The sequence below is a fragment of the Motacilla alba genome, chromosome 3 (genome assembly GCF_015832195.1).
Source record: "Motacilla alba alba isolate MOTALB_02 chromosome 3, Motacilla_alba_V1.0_pri, whole genome shotgun sequence".
Classification (NCBI taxonomy): Eukaryota; Metazoa; Chordata; class Aves; order Passeriformes; family Motacillidae; genus Motacilla; species Motacilla alba.
The window spans coordinates 83,668,699-83,688,568 of NC_052018.1; the positions used below are offsets into that span (position 1 = coordinate 83,668,699).

At 35.0% G+C, this 19,870-nt stretch overlaps 1 protein-coding gene across 2 annotated transcripts in view; it reads right to left on the reverse strand.

Moving 5' to 3' along the window:
- The window catches only part of BTBD9 (BTB domain containing 9), a 115,621-nt gene that overhangs the window by 32,830 nt on the left and 62,921 nt on the right, over positions 1–19,870 (reverse strand). For both annotated transcript variants that reach the window (XM_038134059.1, XM_038134058.1), the window contains exons 8-9: positions 10,731–10,840; positions 2,661–2,850 (exon numbers count right to left, since the gene is read on the reverse strand). In XM_038134059.1, the coding sequence (XP_037989987.1) occupies positions 2,661–2,850; positions 10,731–10,840 (300 nt within the window). The remainder of the gene's footprint in view (positions 1–2,660; positions 2,851–10,730; positions 10,841–19,870) is intronic.

Genomic DNA, 19,870 nt, shown 5'->3' on the forward strand with positions numbered 1-19,870 from the left:
TCTAAGGCATATCTGAACACCAATAGTTCTTCTGGTTCTTTTTTCCATACTCAGAATTTAGTTGCCATGGCAACATATTATGTCTTGGAGGCTCTCTCCAGTGATATTCCCATTTCTATAGACTAAAAGCAGCTACCACCTTTTTTCAAAGGTTTATATATTTACCCCTCCTGAAACAAATATATTCAATGGCACATTTGTGTTTCTGAACTAAAAAGATACATACTTTAATTCCTAATTATTCACTTAAAATCCAAACCCATGGGTATAATGACTCAGTTTCTGAGAGTAGCAGAATAAATGTCATTCTGTAGTCATGGTGTATTGCCAGCCTAAAGCAAATGCTCCTGGAATTTTTTTTTTTATTAGGTGGGAGCATGAGATCAAGGGAGTTTTTAAACAAGAAAACAGCAGGAAAACAGGCAGTGAATACAGTTCCATCAGTTGTGGCAGACATTATGTTAACAAAAAAAAATTTCTTGCTTCCATGAAGATTAAATGCTAAAACTTTTTGCTGTCGTCTATGTTTATATATTATTTGATTTCTGTATGAAACATAGATTTCCTAATGCTGAATAGAGTGACCATTGCCATCATCATTAGCACTGCATAATACAGAACATGTTCAGACCCTTGCCAAAGCTGTAGATGCCACAGAGTGAAACTTCACTTCCCCACTCCAAGGGGCAGCTTCCCTTGGCTGCCTATGACCTGCAATAGACATGTCTGCAACTCAAAACACTTGTTCTTCTAGACATTACACAAAAAAGGAAAAATGACACGCTGCAAGCATTTCTGTCTCCAGGCAATGCAGGTAGTCTCCTCTGTCAGAAGATACCTCAGACTATGACGTTTATTATTGTTATTTTTGTAAAGTAAGCCATTAATCTTGTTTGTACTATACATGCAGGGAAACTGACAAAGAAAGATGAGATTCTGAAACTGTAGCTGTACAATTCAATACCACATAAACCACTAAATGCTTATTAGTTTTGAATTACGTAATGTTTGGATTATTTTTTTAATTTGGTCTACACACTTGCTGATTATACTGTTATCATTTCTTGGCAACCAAAAGCTTAATTCACCTAACACATAATTTAATAAAGAGACTTATTAAAAATCTTCTGCACAAGAATAAACAATAGCATAGCATTTATTATAGGCAATTCAGTTTTTTTCACTAACTGGAAAAAGATGGTACAATGCATCAATTTTAGGATATACAACTGAAGGATATCCAAAAACAGTAAGACAGAGAAAGTAAGACAGAGAAACTGAAAAACTATCCATTTTAGTTAGTATATTCTTCTCAATCTTTTATATGGCCAAAGCCTTGCTGCTAAAAACTTCTACTTAAGTTTACAGTGTCATGAAAATGATGGCATTACATTTTCATTTACCTATTTAAAGAAATCTGAGTACTGCTTGGTTTTCTACTTGAGATGCAATATTTAATAGAATATTAACAACACCAAACTCAAATGTGTGTGGAAAGTTGCCAACCACACTTACTCAACTTGCTTCCCACAGTGAGAACAATGCCGGACTTGCATTATGCATAACATCTACAGCTTGCATACACACAAAACACTACTTTTGCTGGGTTAGGGATTTGCCTGGATAGCTGATGTCAAACTCTATCTTCAGAGTTTTACAACCATCATAGCAATGCCATAGGCCAAAACTAAACCATACAAAACAGAAACTGGCAGTTATAAAAGCGCTTTCAAGTCTCACTTGGCAGCTCTTAACAGGGGGAAGGCACTGAGCTCCTAGAAACACACATCTATGTACATGGTCTCTGTTGCAAGCCAATACTCACCTGGGATTTCAGCCTTTGATCACTGGTACTCTGAATTTCAGAAATCGTTATTTCTCTGTCACAGAGCATACAAATTAAGTCCCCGACTACACAGTCTAAATTTACAAAAACCATTATCCCATTAAGAGAAGGTTTTGTATGCCTGATTTTATGAAACAAACACCCCAAACATTTATAGTCAGAGCTGAAGCTGGCAAGAATATTTTTATTTTCACCTATGAAAAATCTGGCTCTCCTATCTATTTCCTAGGTCTCTACATCACCCAAAATTTTCATCTTCATATGTATACACACATTAACAGTAGAAACAGCCCAATGAACTTCAATCCAAATCTAAACACATTCATTAATCCGGCCTTGTAAATCAATATTCAGGTTGCTGTACCTTTATTACACCCTCCATGTTTAAGTAAAAACTAGCAATAATTGTATAGCAAAAAGGAAGCCTGGTTGACTTGACATGATGATTTTCTTCAAGAAAACTGTTTTCAGAATTAAGTGGATAACAGTAACTGCATCTACTTAACCATAAGTGAGACTGCAATTAAGTTCTATTTTAAAATAAGTACATAACTTTAATCTTATAATTTGACTGTTACTACTATTATGCCTCTAAAAAGTATTATTTTCTGCAATTGCACTCTGTATCTCGACATATAATTCACACATTTAATTTTTAACATGCCTGTTATACTGAAGTGAGAAGCCAAATGACAACTACTAAACTAGCCCCCTAATTAATGTCATTTCCAAATGTCATACATTCTAAAGAAAATAACTGCTCAGCAAAAATTTCACTGTGGCCCCTAATTTAGAGAAAAATAAATCCTCCTACCGTATTGATCCAATCATGTAGGGCTGTGCCAGCTGCACCATAATAGCTCCGCTCCCAAGCTGGTGGCATGTGTATCCAGAATCCCAATCATAGTTTTTTGTGTCTCCATTCAATAAGGCATTGCGACTGCGACTTACACCCTCAATCACACTGGCACAGTCTGCAATTGTTGCAACATTTTCAGTGGGAACTGTAAATTAAAGTCACAAATATGACAGACATACAGTCAGAAAACAGTTCAGATGCCAATGGTCATTATTTCTGGGGAAGAACTGGTAAAAAAAAAAAAGAAAATATGATCAACAACAGGAAATTTAACTCCTATGAAATGAATTATGAACAAGTGACAAACAAGTGCTACAGATAGTTTTTACTGCACTGATTCCAGAATAGCTTGGTAAATTAACAGATGGATTTCAGTACTGGTGATATGAAAGCACTCCTTTAACACAACTAGGAGAAAAAAATCTTGTCCAGCAAAACTTTAGAAATTTTGAAATAATTTTTCCTGTTTTCATGATGAAACTCCCCTATACAACAACATCCAAAAATGGCTAGAACAGAGCTATGAGAAATTTCAGAGATAACTGTATGAGTTTTCAGCATGCAAAAAAAGATAATTTTCCATGAAGGGATAGCATTCTGTGATTTCACTGTGCTACTGGTGTCAGAAGCATAATCTTAAGAAAGCCACTAACCAACCAAAACACCTTAAAAACATATGGGTAGAAACTGCAAGATCATTGCCAAGTAGTAATCCAAGGCAGTGGAAAAACAACCAGCTCTGGAAAAGCTACTGCATTACCAAATGTACTATCATCTCTGTCTGCTCATAAAAAATTACTAAAACCACCACTTTACTATTCTAGAAATCTCCTGATTCCCCTATTACTGAAAAGAGGCACTCAACAATTCCCAGATTCTTATGGGGGAGCAGATGTTAGACATTAGAAGTACTTCACTGGGAACAATCTGAATAAAGCAAACTAAGAGTACTGGCATTGAATTAAAATTTGTCTTGACTTCCTTTTCTTCCTCTCCTCCCTGGGAGTAAAGGAACTTACTTGTGTATTCATTTTATATAGGCTTTAAAGCATCTTCTAAATAGAGCTGTCTTTTTGGTTTTTTTTTGGTTTTGGTTTTTTTGGTTTTTTTTTTTTTTTTATTAGAAAGAGGAAGCTATTGCTATCTCGGTAGAAAAAGAAAATGAGTAAAAGATAGAGTCAAAATCAATGCTTATATTGAGGCTCCATGGCATATTCCAGACACACTCTGAGCTAAGTGATTAACTGAATGCAGTGCAGCTCAGTTCATGCAATATTTTGCCTGTGTGCCCTCTGAGCATCATCCTGCTCCTTCTCACGTTTAGATTTCTGCACTAATCCATGACCCTCCTAAGAAGATGTTACCCTGATTAGTCAAACTCCTTAAAAACTGTACAGAAACTGTCTTGGTGTAGTTTTAACATAATTCTGTGGTCTTTCCTACAACAGCTAATTAGAAAGTGACTCTGACTAACTGAAGTGTGCAGAATGTGCCATCCTGTTCCTTTTCCCTAGGGGGTCTGCCACTCCCTATTTTGAAATGTTCATTATCATCTTTTATATACGCTTGATAAATTTATTAAAAGTACCATCTGGTGGGGACTCTGTTCTGTATTTCCTTTGGTTGTCTTTCGATTGTCTTTCTTTTTCCCATTAGAATATCTGCTTCCATTTAGGTCACTTATTTACAAATACAAACTCAAAACCAACAGTCTTGTTTCTATTTTTGTTTCCTTTTTTTTTTTTTTTTCTTTAATCCACCAGCTATCCAGCTCTTACAGTAATCAATATTGTCAGAGAAAAGATTACAAATACAATTTTTTTTTCTTCCTGCTGTTCATACAACAGTTTTGGGCTGAAAAGTCTGATTTGCTTTTATGGAACAGGAAAGACGTGTGTTAGCAAAGCAAATACATTCTGTAAGCAAACAAAAGGAGAAGATGATTGAGGTTACAGGACAGCGGCATCAAACATTGATTAAAACTTAGTTTCTTGTCTCTTTGTCTTATGCTGAGGTATGGAGCGAGGAAGAACTGGCAGTATGTATAATTCTAGCAATGGTATTTTTATAAAGGATTGCAATTTTCAAGACATGGCCTTAGGGTCATCTATACTGACTATATTTAAAGATAAGACAGATATGTTATTCAGCTGTCCTTAGAGATCTTCCAAGATAAAAATGTACCAGATGTGTGTTATAGTCTCAGTCATATTTATCACTCCTTAAGCTTGTTTCTCTTTGTCTTTTAAGCATACTTGATTTTTCACAAGAATTTCTTTTTTCTGGAAGCACTCTGAAAAAAAGTTAATGCTGCTGCTGCCAAGTGGCTTCCATATCTGAGTGCAGACTACTTCCTTTCATCTCTCATTCTGAACAGGTCAGCTTTTGCTTTCTGGCCATCCACTGTGACTTCACTACAATGTGGATGGGTGGGTGGGGAAATTAAAGAAACTCCTCAAATAACTTTTTGCAATTCAGAAAGGAACAGAACAAAGTGGGTATTTGTACTGGTTTACAAAACCAGCCATTAATAAACCTTAAATAAATTATGAAAATAAACATACAGGGAGATGGCAGACCTACTACATAGTCTTATTTTACAAGAAAGCAGCAATTTAAAGCATTATGGACTGTTGAATATATTTATACTGCACTCTAGGCAATAGTCAAAAGTTCTCTGCTTATGTGTCATCATTGCAACAAAACTGTTCATTTCAGGGAATTCTCTTAAGACACAAAACTATCATTGTGAAGAAACTATAAACAAGAAATTACACTAGAAGAAACATATTTTTGTTTTAGTTAGTATGAAGGAGTAATTTTCTTCTCATGATTATATCTGTTAAATGTTCAGCTTCCAGTTGCTCAATTTTTAACTATAAAATTGCATTCCTTCTCTACTTGAACATCTACTAAACTGACAAAAGTTTGAGACTAAAGAAAAAGATAATTAAGTATGCAAGGATTATTTCAGAGTTTGATCATATTGTATTAAAGCATTAAAGGGGTATTAGGCATTTTGCTCTCCTTATTTTCCACATGCCAAAAGATTTGTGAAGTCTAATCTTTTTTCAATATATGAATTAGCCCTTGTTTATTTGCTACATGGTAGAAAAAGCTAAGAAATCTACAGACTTTTCAGTTAATTAAAAGTACAGCCAAATATTTAATTTGAATCTTCAATTAAATTATTCAAAGAAATCAAGAGTTTAAAAAGTATCAACTTCAAACAAATATCAACAGTATTTTCACCTGTTTCAGTGAAAAGCCTTCTGCAAGCCATATTTAGCTGGAAAAGAAAACCCCACTAATATAGGTTTTTGCCCAACTGTCAGAAATTGTATTAGAAAAACTTCAGAGAAGGCTGATTTTTCACTTGATACTTGCTACAGTTTGTGATTCCTAATCCAATAAATTAGAACAAAACCATTCAAGTCACTAGAACTGGCCATACTTTTCATTGCCAACTAACTGGCTGCTGCTTTCATTAAACACTGTGTGTGCAGAGGGCTGTCAGAAATATCAGTTGTTTTAGGAAGTGTGCATTCCTCCTTGTGGCACTGGAATCAGACAGAAAATGATTTAAAAAAAAAACAAACCAAAACCACAACTGGAACCATATGAACAGATCTCAGATCTCTCTCAAAACCAACCATGTGGCTGTCCTTTCTTGCAGAAAGGGGGAAAAATTCCTGCAGTATTTAGATTGTCTTCAATTTTTCATAATTTCCTATAGCTATGTCTGCAGCAGAGCTGAATTATACTGCTGGGTAAGCCTGCATTGTTTCAGAAAAATGTGACCCTTTTCAAAAGGGAAAAACCAAAATATGATATCTTTGTGTGGAGTCAACATTAAACTAGACAAAACCCAGCATCTTTCACTGCTTCCTTGGGGAGAGACAAAGCAATCTTTTACAAAGCTGAACCACACACTAGGAAACTGATATGACTGGTTTCTCCCTGTTACACATTCACTTTTGTTTGTTCTTTTTCTTTTTCTAAATAACTGCCAGAGTAAAAGACAAGTGAATATTTATTTGTATCATTTTATCCGTTTTAAAACAAGTTCTCCTAAGGCACTGAACAGCACACAAATGAAGGCTCATGATGATTCCTAAGAACTGAACAGCATTCCTCAGAGGGTGACCAAGGACATTCCAATGTTTTTACATCCATCTTCTGCTCTTCAGTCATTATTCACTGTTCTCTCTTTTACGTGCATTGTACACATTAGAAGACAGTCTGACTGACTGAGACAGACTAAAGACCAACACTGCTTCATGGAAAAACCATCCACATTGTACTCCCAATGCCCATCACCAGGCTCAAAATCAAAAAGGTTGGTCAAGCCCACATAACCCTTGCCTGCCCCTCAGCACTGAGTGTTGATTAAAGGACACTGAGGTTATCAATTTTTTTTCCATTTGAAGCAGAAAAGAGGATTTTTTTCCTCTACTAAGGTAGGGAAAAAACTCCCAGAAACCTAAAGAGGCCTTGCACAGAAGCAGTCCTTTAACTGCTGTTGCAATTTCTTGCCACTGGGCAGATTAGAACATTTTACAATACATTGCATGACACTAGGTACTGCTTCCAAAGCAGTATGTCTCTTACTTGTGAAAAACTTCTTTTGTTTTCAATTCTATATTAAATATTAATGGCTTAAGATCATTCCAAAATTTCATAAGCAGAAGTTCATTGTAAGCAAGCACTACAATTGTGAGATTAAAGAATATTTGCATCTTTGTTAAATGAAAGAATTATGTTAATATCATGAATTTGATATGGAAAACTGTTAACTTACACATTTAGAAATAATACTATGCAAAAAAAACCCAAACAACATCTCAACCTTAATATCTGCACTAAGGAAATAATTTCATATGATTGCATTCCTTTCTGTCACCTCATTTCACAAGACAACAAACTGAAAACCAACACTTAAACAGCACGCAGTGCTATAAAGAGCATTTTCTGCTACTTTTGCTTCAAAAGTGCTACTCAGCTACCATTGTGTCACCAATCACATCCAGCATTGTACAAAGTATCTTTATAAATCACCTTCCACATTGACTTTTAACTGTAATATGTCAAGTTAGTAATTTTTCATTAAAACCTTGTACACAAAAACACAACAACATAAAATTGTTGTTATAATGAAACAGCACTTCATTTTTATTATTTGTTTACCAGCCTTCTAATCTTCACTGTATGGTGACAGCCATCACATAGATATTATGTACCAGTAGTAATATATCTGATAAATTGCACTCTTCACATATACAGCTCTCTGATCAAGTTGAGTATCTTTCACAAAAAATAAATAAATAATCTCTCAAGTCTCTACACAACATCTCTAACCAAATACCTCAGAGGCCTCATTTCTTTGGAATGAGTTTCAAATGACAAATCTTCACATCTTATCTTCAGCGTTGTTCTGGTAGAAGTAGGGGTCACTAAGTCTTTTTGAAAGGACCTCATGGCCTTCAAGGGCTGACCAATACTTCATTTTTTTAATAAAACAGGGTATAAAAACAGCAGCTGTGTTTGTTCTAACCTAATTTAATACTGCATTTAATATCATATGGGATAAGCAATGAACGCAATGAACTGCTTTTCAAGGGTTTAAGATGAAAGTTTCTCTACTCAGTCAAGCTTAAAAGCAATCTGCTCTGATTACTGCACTTCCTTATATTTTGTTGATTTTTCCTAACTGCTTTCAATTCACTTTATCATATATGGTCATTTCAGAAGCAGAAACAAACATTACAAATCCTCATCACAGTAATTAGATAAATCTGTGTCAACCCATTGGCACTCATACTGAGTTTTTACACAGGTGGACCTCAGACTTACAGTCTGCCTGACTGCAGGAGCCATACAATCTGGCACCTTACGGTAATCATCACACTGAAAAAAGCATTGAATAGATATAATATCGCTTGCTGGATAAAAGTTGCTGAGAATATTTTTGAATAGGCAATACTGATGGCCAAAAATTCTGATGCAACAGTCATAGGTGTCCCTGCTCTATTTCACAACTGGATAGGCCTCAACTAGTCCCCAGATCTTTCCATTTCTATCTTTCTCAAACTCTGCAGGGTCATGTATAAAACTGCTGGTGCCTCACTGACAGTTGGAAGACTATCCAAATCCCACTTTCAATTAACTACTCCCCAAATTCTTACTTTTACCTTTCTACTAATTGCATTGACTAATATCACTTAAATATACAAGTTGTGTAAACCTACAGGCCCCTCTCTTTTCTGACTCTTGATCACTTCAAATGACTTACATGTACAACAGCTTGACTGACCCACGCTGAAGAACAGCAAAGCTGCCCTTGATTAACAATCACCATTAACACCAGAACTCATTAGTATTATGCTGCCCAAACCCTATTCACCTGTAAGATTCTACAAAACTATTCTCACAAACAGAGCATTTTTAAAAAGCCATATAAAGTCTCCATTCTCTAGATTACCTTTGAAACTTAAGAAGTGTTAAAATAGATTAAAGGGTTTGTCTCACCTGAATGATCACTCAACCAGTAAAAATAATTGAGTCTATGAAAGATGAGTCACTTTCAGTATAAGTTCACTTACACAAACATGCATGGATTTACTGCCTTGCCTACTTATGATCAAACAATCTTTGTGTTAACACTCAAAATTATTTAAGTCCAAAATTCAGCATTTACTAAATAAGTTTGATCATCTGAAATCAAATACATACAAATATTTGTACACACTAACTGATTTTATATGAAGTGTTAAAAAAATCATAGCTGGCAGTGCTAACTATGAAATTTAACTCAAAGGCTTTATCAAATCTGAGATACTTTGTTTCTCTGCTAACTAGCTTACTGAAGGGAGATGTTTTCTTTTACCACAGTTCTTCCTTTTACTGCTTACTCTATTTTGAAGTCAATAGCAATTGCAATGCTACTTACACACTACCTAAAACAAAGGGAAGGCTTTTGATTTGCCTTTGTATAATGTATGGGGAACAGGCTGGAAGAACTGAGTCTTGGTTTTTCAAGGCTAAATATTATAGTTTTCTCAGAGAAAAATTTAAAGTGAGTATGTCTTACTAAGAATCTTCCTTCTCCTCCTATTTTGAAAACTGTTTTCCCTTCCATCTGTCACAGGTACATATTTAAAATTTAAATACATGTTTAAAACCAGCACGAACTCTGAGAATTTTGCTGAAATTCTTGATTTTATGCCATAAGTAATAAACTGTGGGAAATCTTCCCTAGACAACTACTAAATAATCTCTCTCCAATGAACTTCAGGATCTGACTTTTGTCAGTTTATATGGAAAAAAGCACAGAAACCACCCCATTTTAACAATTAAAAAAATCAGTATTAAATCTTTCTGTGACACATTTTACCATTCCGTACTATTGGTCTATAGGGGATTTCTACCTTAAGTAACATAAAGGTACTTAAACAAGTGTTATATAAGCTGCCCAGAGCTAAGAGAGCTCCATCAGCATGGTGTTCTGAGAAAAACAGCAGCACAGCTGATATAATGTTCTGCCATGGCTAAGCACGTCTATGACTCTTTGGGGGGAAATGAACACACGAGAGTTTACTTTCAGCAGTTGTAACCAGGCTGTGTAAGAGGCCCTAAATGTCCAAATCCATCATCACTACAATAAATAGCTGTGCTTAGTCCATTCTTGTAAAAGAATTCAGGCTAACCTACTGGGAGGCATGAGCAACCATACTGTGACATGCAAAGAAAAATCACATGGCCAGCACTGGCTGACTCAGCTACAAGTGGCTTTGTCAGCAGCGGTTGATTTGAACTTCAGCATTCCTGCAGCATCATTAATTAATCCACAGTACTGGAATTTCATAGAAGTTGTAAGGACTAACCAATTAATTCTCTGCTTACAGCACTCTTTAACTCCATTTAGAGATTTCTGGATGGAAACAGAAGAAGAGTGCAGTAACCGCCAGCTTTAAAAGATAAGTGTTTACACCATTCATAAAAAAGGAAAATGGTTTTATCTCTTACCTATCAGACCTTTCTCAAGAGTAAAGGATTTGTTCGTGAACATGCATTCAAATGCCACAATATGGAAAACTTTGTTCACTGTATTGTGGGTCCCAACAATTCGAATATACCTATAGGGAAACAAAAAAAGGTAAACAGCACAAGTTAAACATGACCAACTTCTGTGCACTTAAACATAATTGATTCAGTTAGACTATAATGTGCAGACCCATAAGAACTGAGTAACTGTTAAAAAAAAGAAAAAGGTGTAAAAAAGAATATAAATTTCATAGCAGGTTTGCATCTAGTCCAGCATTTCATGCTGGCTCCAGTGCAATTTAAGAAGAAAAAGAAAATCTTTAAAGAGATGTGGAATCTGTTAAAAATGTTCCTGGGTTAATTTGCCAAGAAAAGTAAAATTAGGGACCTTCTGTTTCAGAAATGGTCTGTTAGTGCAAATATGTGTTCATGGAGGTTTTAAATACTAATAGTAATAACAAGAACAACAGTAATAATCATCCTTTTACCAACAAATTTTCAGCACTGTGAAAGTTTCATACAGCCAGGACAAACCCAACAAAAGGAGTCAGGCTTTTCTTCCAAAGCCAAAAATCAATTCCATTTTATTGAGACTGCTTTTGATTCTAACACTGGATGTACAGGATATCAATCTCTGTTGGTGTATCTTTTATTATTAGTGAAAAAAAACCTCATTCAAATATTATGAAACAAAGCTATTTTGGGTTTCATTCCTGATGGTATAACTCATATTTCCACACTCCAATTGCAAATCAAATAGAGCTGCTCTCAAACATTGTGACCTATTCACCTGCTGCATTACTCTGGAGGCTTCACCTTCCATAAACAACCACTAACCTTGATTCAGTCTGATTCTGCATTTTCTGAAGAGATCCAACAGTTCTTACTATAAATTTTAAAAAATCTCAAAAGGACTACTGTACACCTCTCAATAAATGCTGAACAAACAACCAGAAAGCTGCCTAAACCAAATACCAATTGCTTCACAAGATGGGTTACTCACACTTACAGAAAGCTTTGCACGTATTTAACCCATTTCAATTAAAAACTATCAAAATGTATGAATCTTAAGCAATATCCTTGGTCTGTCTTTCATTTACATGGTATAATTGTATCTCTACCATAATGGCCATTCACCAACAGCATCATTTTAGCTTGTGTTCTTTATCAGATCAAGATGAGAAGATGCACAGTATGTTTTCTGAGATTTTCCTTTTAAACAATAAAAAAACCATCATAGCTATTTACTGTGCTAATGCTCAATCTACAAATTTCATTTAGAAATTGTTTTAATAATCACAACTTGGAACAAATATTAACTCAGAGATCAATCAATTATCACAGTAGCAATCGGCCTGAAAGTCATTCTATGTAGAAAAAATAAAGTTGAAAAAGTGGAGGAAATATTTATAATTTATAAAGAAGATGAACCTGCGTTTTAAGAGTAAAGCAGAATTTAGCCCTTATGCTGTAGCTGTGCCAAGTGCCTGCAAAGAGCATTGCAGGAATCTTGGTTGACAAGCAGGCAAACAGGAGGTGTTTCCCCAGACCTGCCCATGTGAACCAGCTGTGAACCAGCTGGTTTTCTTCTTATGAACTCATGACCACAGTTAAAACCCTAAACACACAGGGAATGCCCAAAATTCGACAATGGTAACCGATCTTGTTCCCTCCAGCCTCAGAAGCACAGAAGTCAATTAAACACAGGAATAATTGTGGAATATTTTGAAGTGCACATGGAGCCTGGCTTGCCATAGACACTCCCTTGACTCTCTCAGGCAAGGAAGATATTGATTGAGTTGTGCTGCTTGGACAAAATGCACAGGCAAACCACCAGACTGTTACTAATGGAGATGGACTTTGACATCCTTCAGTTACGCATCCTTGCATTAAAGAGCTTAGAGAATAAACAAAGTAACAAGATTAATAGGAACACAAGAAACTGCTTCATAATTAGCTTTAAAAGCTAATTTACTTGGATTTTTTGTGTTATAAAATTGTATCATTAGAGCAAACTTCTTGATTGTTTGTTCAGAGCAATTGGAAGTTGTTCAAATTCCTGTCAGCAACAAAGCAGGTTCATATGACACAAAGTTACCTATGAATCTTTGTGCGATTGAAGAGTAAAAGAATTACAGTCCAATGCCTAGACTAGCTGCACTGACTTTAGACTCAACTGATAAGACTGGAAGACAGAAAAAAACCCTGAATCATTCTCTAAAGAAAAAAACCTTGATCATTTGTGAGGTTTAAACGAACTTCCCTAGCAGGTAAACAGGAATGTAACATGAAAGTTTTGCCCCTTACTTTCATTTTCTGGCCCTATTTGAGAATAATGGATACTGATAATATCTAAGTGCTCTAGAGCTTCGTTCACCTGTCACAGACTTTTCCAGCCACATAGAGTCAAGCTACACATGACCTTAAAATCCTCACAACAGGAATATCAGAAAAATCTGGTTGGTGGGGTTTTTTCCCCACTACCAAAAGAATTGTTCTGACTATAGGGGAACAGCATGTTCTACTGGATCTTGCTAGAATTTTAAATGACTGAAATTTGAATGGACTACCTGGGTTGATTAATTAGGCACTTACATGGCAACATCTCTCATTCATGCCCCATTTTTCCCAGAGCAATTCTTCTCCTTCATATGAAATTATGATATTTGTACTCTGATGTAACTACATATCTGAACAACTAAATTATGTTTTACTTCTGCTCTTTGCATTTGTAAAGCTGACACATATAATTCAGATAACAGCTGCTGCAGATCACACCACTGATTCTGCTGTGGATACCCTAGAGGACCACAAACACCAAAGCTCAGCTGCCTACATCATCACAACAGTGCTTAGGAAATATGTGTCAAAGCATGAAAATACCCATACTCTCAGAGTCATTTTAATCCTTCATTATGATAACAGCAATAAGATACAGACAAACTAAAATATATTAAGCACAAATTCCAATCCCTTGAGAATATTGAGACAGAAGACTAAATAAGGGGAGGGAATGGAAATTAACCGGTATTTTGCAATGACATCCACTCTTCAGTTACTATCAAAGCAACCTAGAATAGCAACAGCAAATTTAAAGAACTAAATTTAATAAATACAAAATGCGCTCTTTTGGAATTGGCATTTAATTTTCCTTTGTGGAGCATTTGGTATGAGACACCAGTGCCAGAATTACTACAGACTTTATACCTCCTCTAACTGTTTAGAACCACTGACATTCACATTCCAATCACCACTGCAAAGAAGCATGAGGCACAGACCAGCACACAAGGGCATTAGAAGACATTGTGTTTGTTTTTCAGTGGAAAAGGAAACAGTGTTATTCAACACCGTCTAAACTCCATATATTGACAACTCCCTAAAAAGAATAATCTTTCAGACTCACACAGCTGAATCAACAGACCTGTGGCAGGAAGATAGAAAAAACAAGGAAGAAAAATCTATTGCCAGCATTAAATCATGTGGAAGAACAGTGGACATAAATAAATACATAATATAAATAATTAAGCCAGAACAAACATGAAAAGCATATCTGTCTTTTGACAGAAGACAAGTTTTCCTTCACTTAAGACAGGAAAGTCTAATAAAGTCTATTTTATACCAGAGGAAATCCCTGCTGCAAATATTGAAAACAACTGTGACAAATTAAATAAAACACAAGACAATATCATTGAACTCCAGCAGAAAAAGTACATCTAACACTTACAAAGCCTGGACAGTAACAAACATTTTCACCTTGGAAATACAACCGACAGTAAAGCAGTTTGAAAACACAGCACATTTCCCTTTGTAATGTGCCAGAACGTGTATGCAGGTATTTTATGCTGGGGCATTCAAGTGACTAAAAATATTGGTATACAACACTTAAACAGGACACGCAATTGCTTGTGTACTACACGTAAGCAGTATGTCAACCTATTAACCAGCACTTCTCAAAGGATATAGCCAAATTAATACTGATGTGCTTTGGAACAGAAGTAAAACTTGCCCAATGTGATAATATGTTGTGTATTTCATACATAATGATCTGTAAGAATAATAAGTTTACAAATGCTTTGTTATTCTCTAATGATTTCCAATTTTTATTTCTTTACAACAGAAAAAAACCAATTTCAGGTAAACTGGCTTTAACCTCCATCTTCACATTGTATGCATCTCTAGTTCCAAGGAAGTTCTCAAATCTCAACTTGGTTCACCTGGTTTTATTTTGGGTCAGACCTCAACCCAAAACAGCTCAATTTCCTAGAACTCATCTGGATATGAGCAGAAATCTGCAATTACATCTGTTCTCATACTGGACTTCCACTATAAGAACACAAAATAAAATACAAGAAGATACGAAGATTTGGATGTCATGAAATCTGCATTTAAATCATATTCCTGATTTGAATTTGCAGCCAAGCACAAGTTAAATATCACCCTCACTTATCTTTATGCCACCTCTACCGAATACATAAAACTGGATTCTATTAAATTCAGCTGTATAGAATAAAAAAAGTAGTTTTTAAATAAAGAAGAAAGCATTGTTCTTCAGAAAGTCTAGTTCTAAAACAAACTGGACAGGAGGATTCAGAGAACAGACATGAGCTGGCTCTGCACACCTTCCAGGCTGGTGTGACTTGAAGCCAGATTCTTTCCAAAGTGAACCTCATCTTCAACAGAACTAATTTTTCTTCAATCACACTACATCCTCATGAGGTTTTACAACTTAGGATCAATTTAGCTTCATTATATAGATACACTGTAGCTTCCACATTTTTAAACATATTGAATAAAACATAAGAAATACAGGAAAGTGCTGTTCAGTGAAATCTGAGAATGTCTGCCATTTTCCCCAGCTTCTCATGCTCCACCAGTCCGTGAATATATCATGCAATACTTCTTTTTTTATTCCAATAACACTTCAGTAAGTGCTGTCTAGATCTAGACTACAATCGGACAATAAACAATATGAGAAAGAAATACCTGAAAGTATTAGAAAAAAGTGAGGGAGGATGGAAGGACAGAAGGAAGAAAAAGAAAGATGGACTGATTTCAATCTGCTCAATCAAGGTAGCTCAAAAAAGAAAAGTGACCCGTGCTTAAAAAAATCAAGGAACTTTGAAATTCATCCTATAAAACTATATAATGAAGATATATACAAAAATTTGCATTTAGCTTTCACAATTTAGCTCTCTATTTGTATTTAGGCAGGACAAAAATCTGACAGAAAGTGGTAAAAAGGGGTGGATTTATAAAAAAAGTCTGAAAATTATTTTTAAAAAGGAGGCAATTATTGAAAGAATTCTTTTAATGTAAGTGTTGTTTGGATGAATCATTACAAATCAGAAGCACAGTGACTCCTGGTATTTGAGCTCACAGGCATAAGAAAGAGAATAAGAGAAGACCACTAAGGCTATCAAAAGGGGGTCATAAATACACAAGAAGAATTAAATGTTTTAAGGTAAAAAAAAACCCTAACAAACTGATCAACAAACAAATAAACTATATGCTCAACAACTAAATAAACCACCACTCCTATCCAAATAGTATAACATTTTCCTTACAGAAAAATACATCCAAGGATATATGCAAGAAAACTTACCATTCATTATGTTAAAATTATACTGGAAAACTACTAAACAATGCTCAAATGAAATCAGCTAAGTATTGCTAACATAAAAACGACTGATTATATTTTTTTCCTCAATATTTTTATGATTTGAAAACTTGTACCTACAGATACAAGTCCTTGCACTTGCAGGTGGTTAGAAAATTGATACGAAGTATTGCTGGCTCAATTTCAAATTTGCTACTCAGTTTTGGAATGCTGAAATATGGGGTAATTCATTAAGCAAAGTATGTCATACATTTTAAACATTTGTGATATAGCATGTAGAGTTACTACTCAAGTGTGGTCTGGATCTGGGACAAGAACGCCTTCGTTAACTGAATGAGATTTGGTTCTTTAACTAAAGATATGATCATACAATTATTAAACCCCTGTACTACCAGTGATTTACAGATTTACAAACACCAGTCAACAGTAACTGTATCACAAGAAACATCAACTTCAATTTTTCAACATTAGGAGCAATGTTTTTAGGAACAAAACCACTAAAAATAAAAAATTGCAAGTAGTGTCCCACCCAAAGCAGTGGAATGTCAGTTCTGCTTAGGTGCTCCTAACAAAGTGTGCAATACCTGTTCTGCTCCTGGTAACACACAAACTTTTAAACTATGATCATTCTTTAGATGGATTTTAGAAATTATTAATGAAGACTAAATTTCACATGAAATATATATCAAATTCTACGAAATTTTTTGTGAAAAAAATGTCTGATGTGAGGCAGAAGAGTGAAAGCATCAACTAATTATTTCTAAATACCACCAAGTTCTGTCTTCTACGAAAAAAATCTCACATGATATCCACTAGCAGTACCATCTACTATATATATATATATACACCATTGCAACCTCAGTTAATCAGCATCTCTAAACCTCCTTGCTTATACTTTCCAGCATATTGAAGACCCAACTCTTAGCTACTGCAGGCCTGAACTGAGTTATAAAATAAAGGACAAAAGAAATATTATTTATGGGCCTATTCACCAAACACAGACAGTGCAGCAGATTCAATCTCGTAATCTTCACAGGTCTAGTTCTTTTAAAATCAAATTGTGTTTTACTGGAAATAATTGATGACATGGTGAAAGAAGATCATAAATTTGGATTACAAGTAGGTGGTCTGTATTAACCTGTACAAACACTCCTACACAGCTCATCAGCAATGAGAGGCAAAATGGAAGGGTAGTGACTTCCAATATAAGTACACAAATAATAAAATATCCAGAAACTCAAGTTCATGTGAGAATAGTTGAATTATCGTTAAAGACAGAGCATTTAAGACAGACAACTACTGTAATGATTTCTTGTTCTCACTGCTTCGCTTTTTTCCATTTTTTTGTTATTTATTTTAGTTGTAGAGTAGAGCCACATGTATCACACAACATTTGCCACATTTCTCTTGCTGATTTAATAAGCAGTAAGAACTGTTTAATTCAGAACAGCACTCTGCAGTATTGCATCAATTAAACTGATTACAATGGATATTTATTCACTGAAACACGACCATCAGCCTGGAGTGGTACACTGAGTGCCACAGCCCCAAGAAAATGTTATTATTTTGTTAAAATATAGTTCTTGTTCTCCTACAAAACAAAAATAACTTATGTTTGACATGTTTATGAAATACACCACTATAACTTGTGAGCAGACCTGCAGAAAACAGAAATATATTGACTGAGCTACTGAATTCAGATCTCTTCAATTGGTTCCTTAACCAAGGAACAATAACCACTCAAGAAATTCTCTTCCTGTGGTTAAGCATCTAAAAATATGGTACTGTTTTAAATCTAATTTCAGAAATTATAAAATCACTTTGGGTGCAATGGAAGAAGAGAAGAAATGGCAACCAGAAAAATAAAATAAGGCTTTTCTTCCAAATTTTATTCCTTTTAGAGTGTAATAAAAAGTTAAGTTCTCCCTGCCCAAAATTCCCCTAAACACTGACCAAGCTGCACATAGGTTACTTCTAGGTGATACTAATCCAGTGGGAGATTGCAACCATTGATACACTGACCACCCTCTCAGAAAGGACTCCAGACTCAAATGGAAGGAAGAACACTACTTACAGAATAATTAACATGGGAAGTGAGGAATATAACTAACAAATAGGGGTTTGGTTATTAATTAATGCAAAGTTATGTAATTGCTAACCAATGAATGCTGATGCATTTGTTTGTTGAAATGTATAAATAGTGTAAAGTTTTGACGGTCAGGGAGCCAGTATTTTATGCATTACCACCCAGATCCCTACTTGGAGCAAACTGGAATAAAAAATAGAAAATACCCACCTCAGTGTGTGAATTGATGCTGCACAGGTAATGAGCCCGTGTTTAAGACAACAATAATGCATATTTGTATCACTAACAACAAAAAGTCTGCCTTGGTCTTTCTAAGTAATGCCTTCCAAATACTTAATAACAGATTCTACAGAGCTTTGAAAGGATATGAAAAAGTCAGTACTTGCCTGTGCACAAAAATTTAGAACAGTTGCAGGATGACTACTTCTGTAGTGAAGTAAGCTTTATGATCATGGAAAAAAACCCCAGAGTAATAACTTCCTTCACTATGAACAAAGAATCTCTTATCTGAGAATGAAACAGAGCTTTATCGAGATGCCTGCTTAAAGACAGAATGCATTAAGCCATCATCCATTTGGCTATCTATGTATTAAAAACTGCCAAAGAGCAGTTTCATCAACTGTTTCAAAAAGTAACAAACTCCCTGAGTACAAGAACTGCACTGAAAATGCTGGAAGTTGCAAATCAATAGGCTTAGAGCCAAGTTATGACAAAATAAAGGATTCTTAAATAATTTAATGATCTACCTAGGATCCTCTAACGTAACAAACTTATTTCTTTTTCATAAACCTCTGCCTTTTTCAATCCAGATGACATGTAGTACTTCTTTTCTGAGCTTAAAGCTGTTTCTGAAATATTTTCATTACTCAAGAAGGTACTGTATTAGACCCCAAATCAGATAAATCTTGGTATCTTTTTCCTCTGCTGTTAAATTTTGAACTATGTTCAAAACCACTCAAATCTAACTCAAAAATTCATAAACACACACACACACGCATATATATATATATATATATACATAAAGAAAATGTGAAGAAGATTTTTTAAGTGCTCTGATCCACCTAAATGCTTACCACAATATCCTTGACATCACCTCATAAACCTGTGTCACGCTTCTGTTTTCACCTCAATAGCAGCTGGAAGAAGAATTCTGCCTTTACAGCACATCTCTAGTGCTGACATGAGTTTCCAACATTTGGTTTGATGTGAACTCATTTTCTTTGACTTCTACTTTTGACTGTTGTGAATTCACTCAGCTAGCACTTAGAATGTGACTTCTCAATGAAGAAATAAACCACTACACTTGAACTAAAAAGTCAGGAAAAAACACAGGAGAAGACAAAAAAAGAAAAATAAGTAAAAGGTATTTCCCTATACTGCACAGCAGGTAAGGTCATGAGAATGAAATTAGTGATTTAG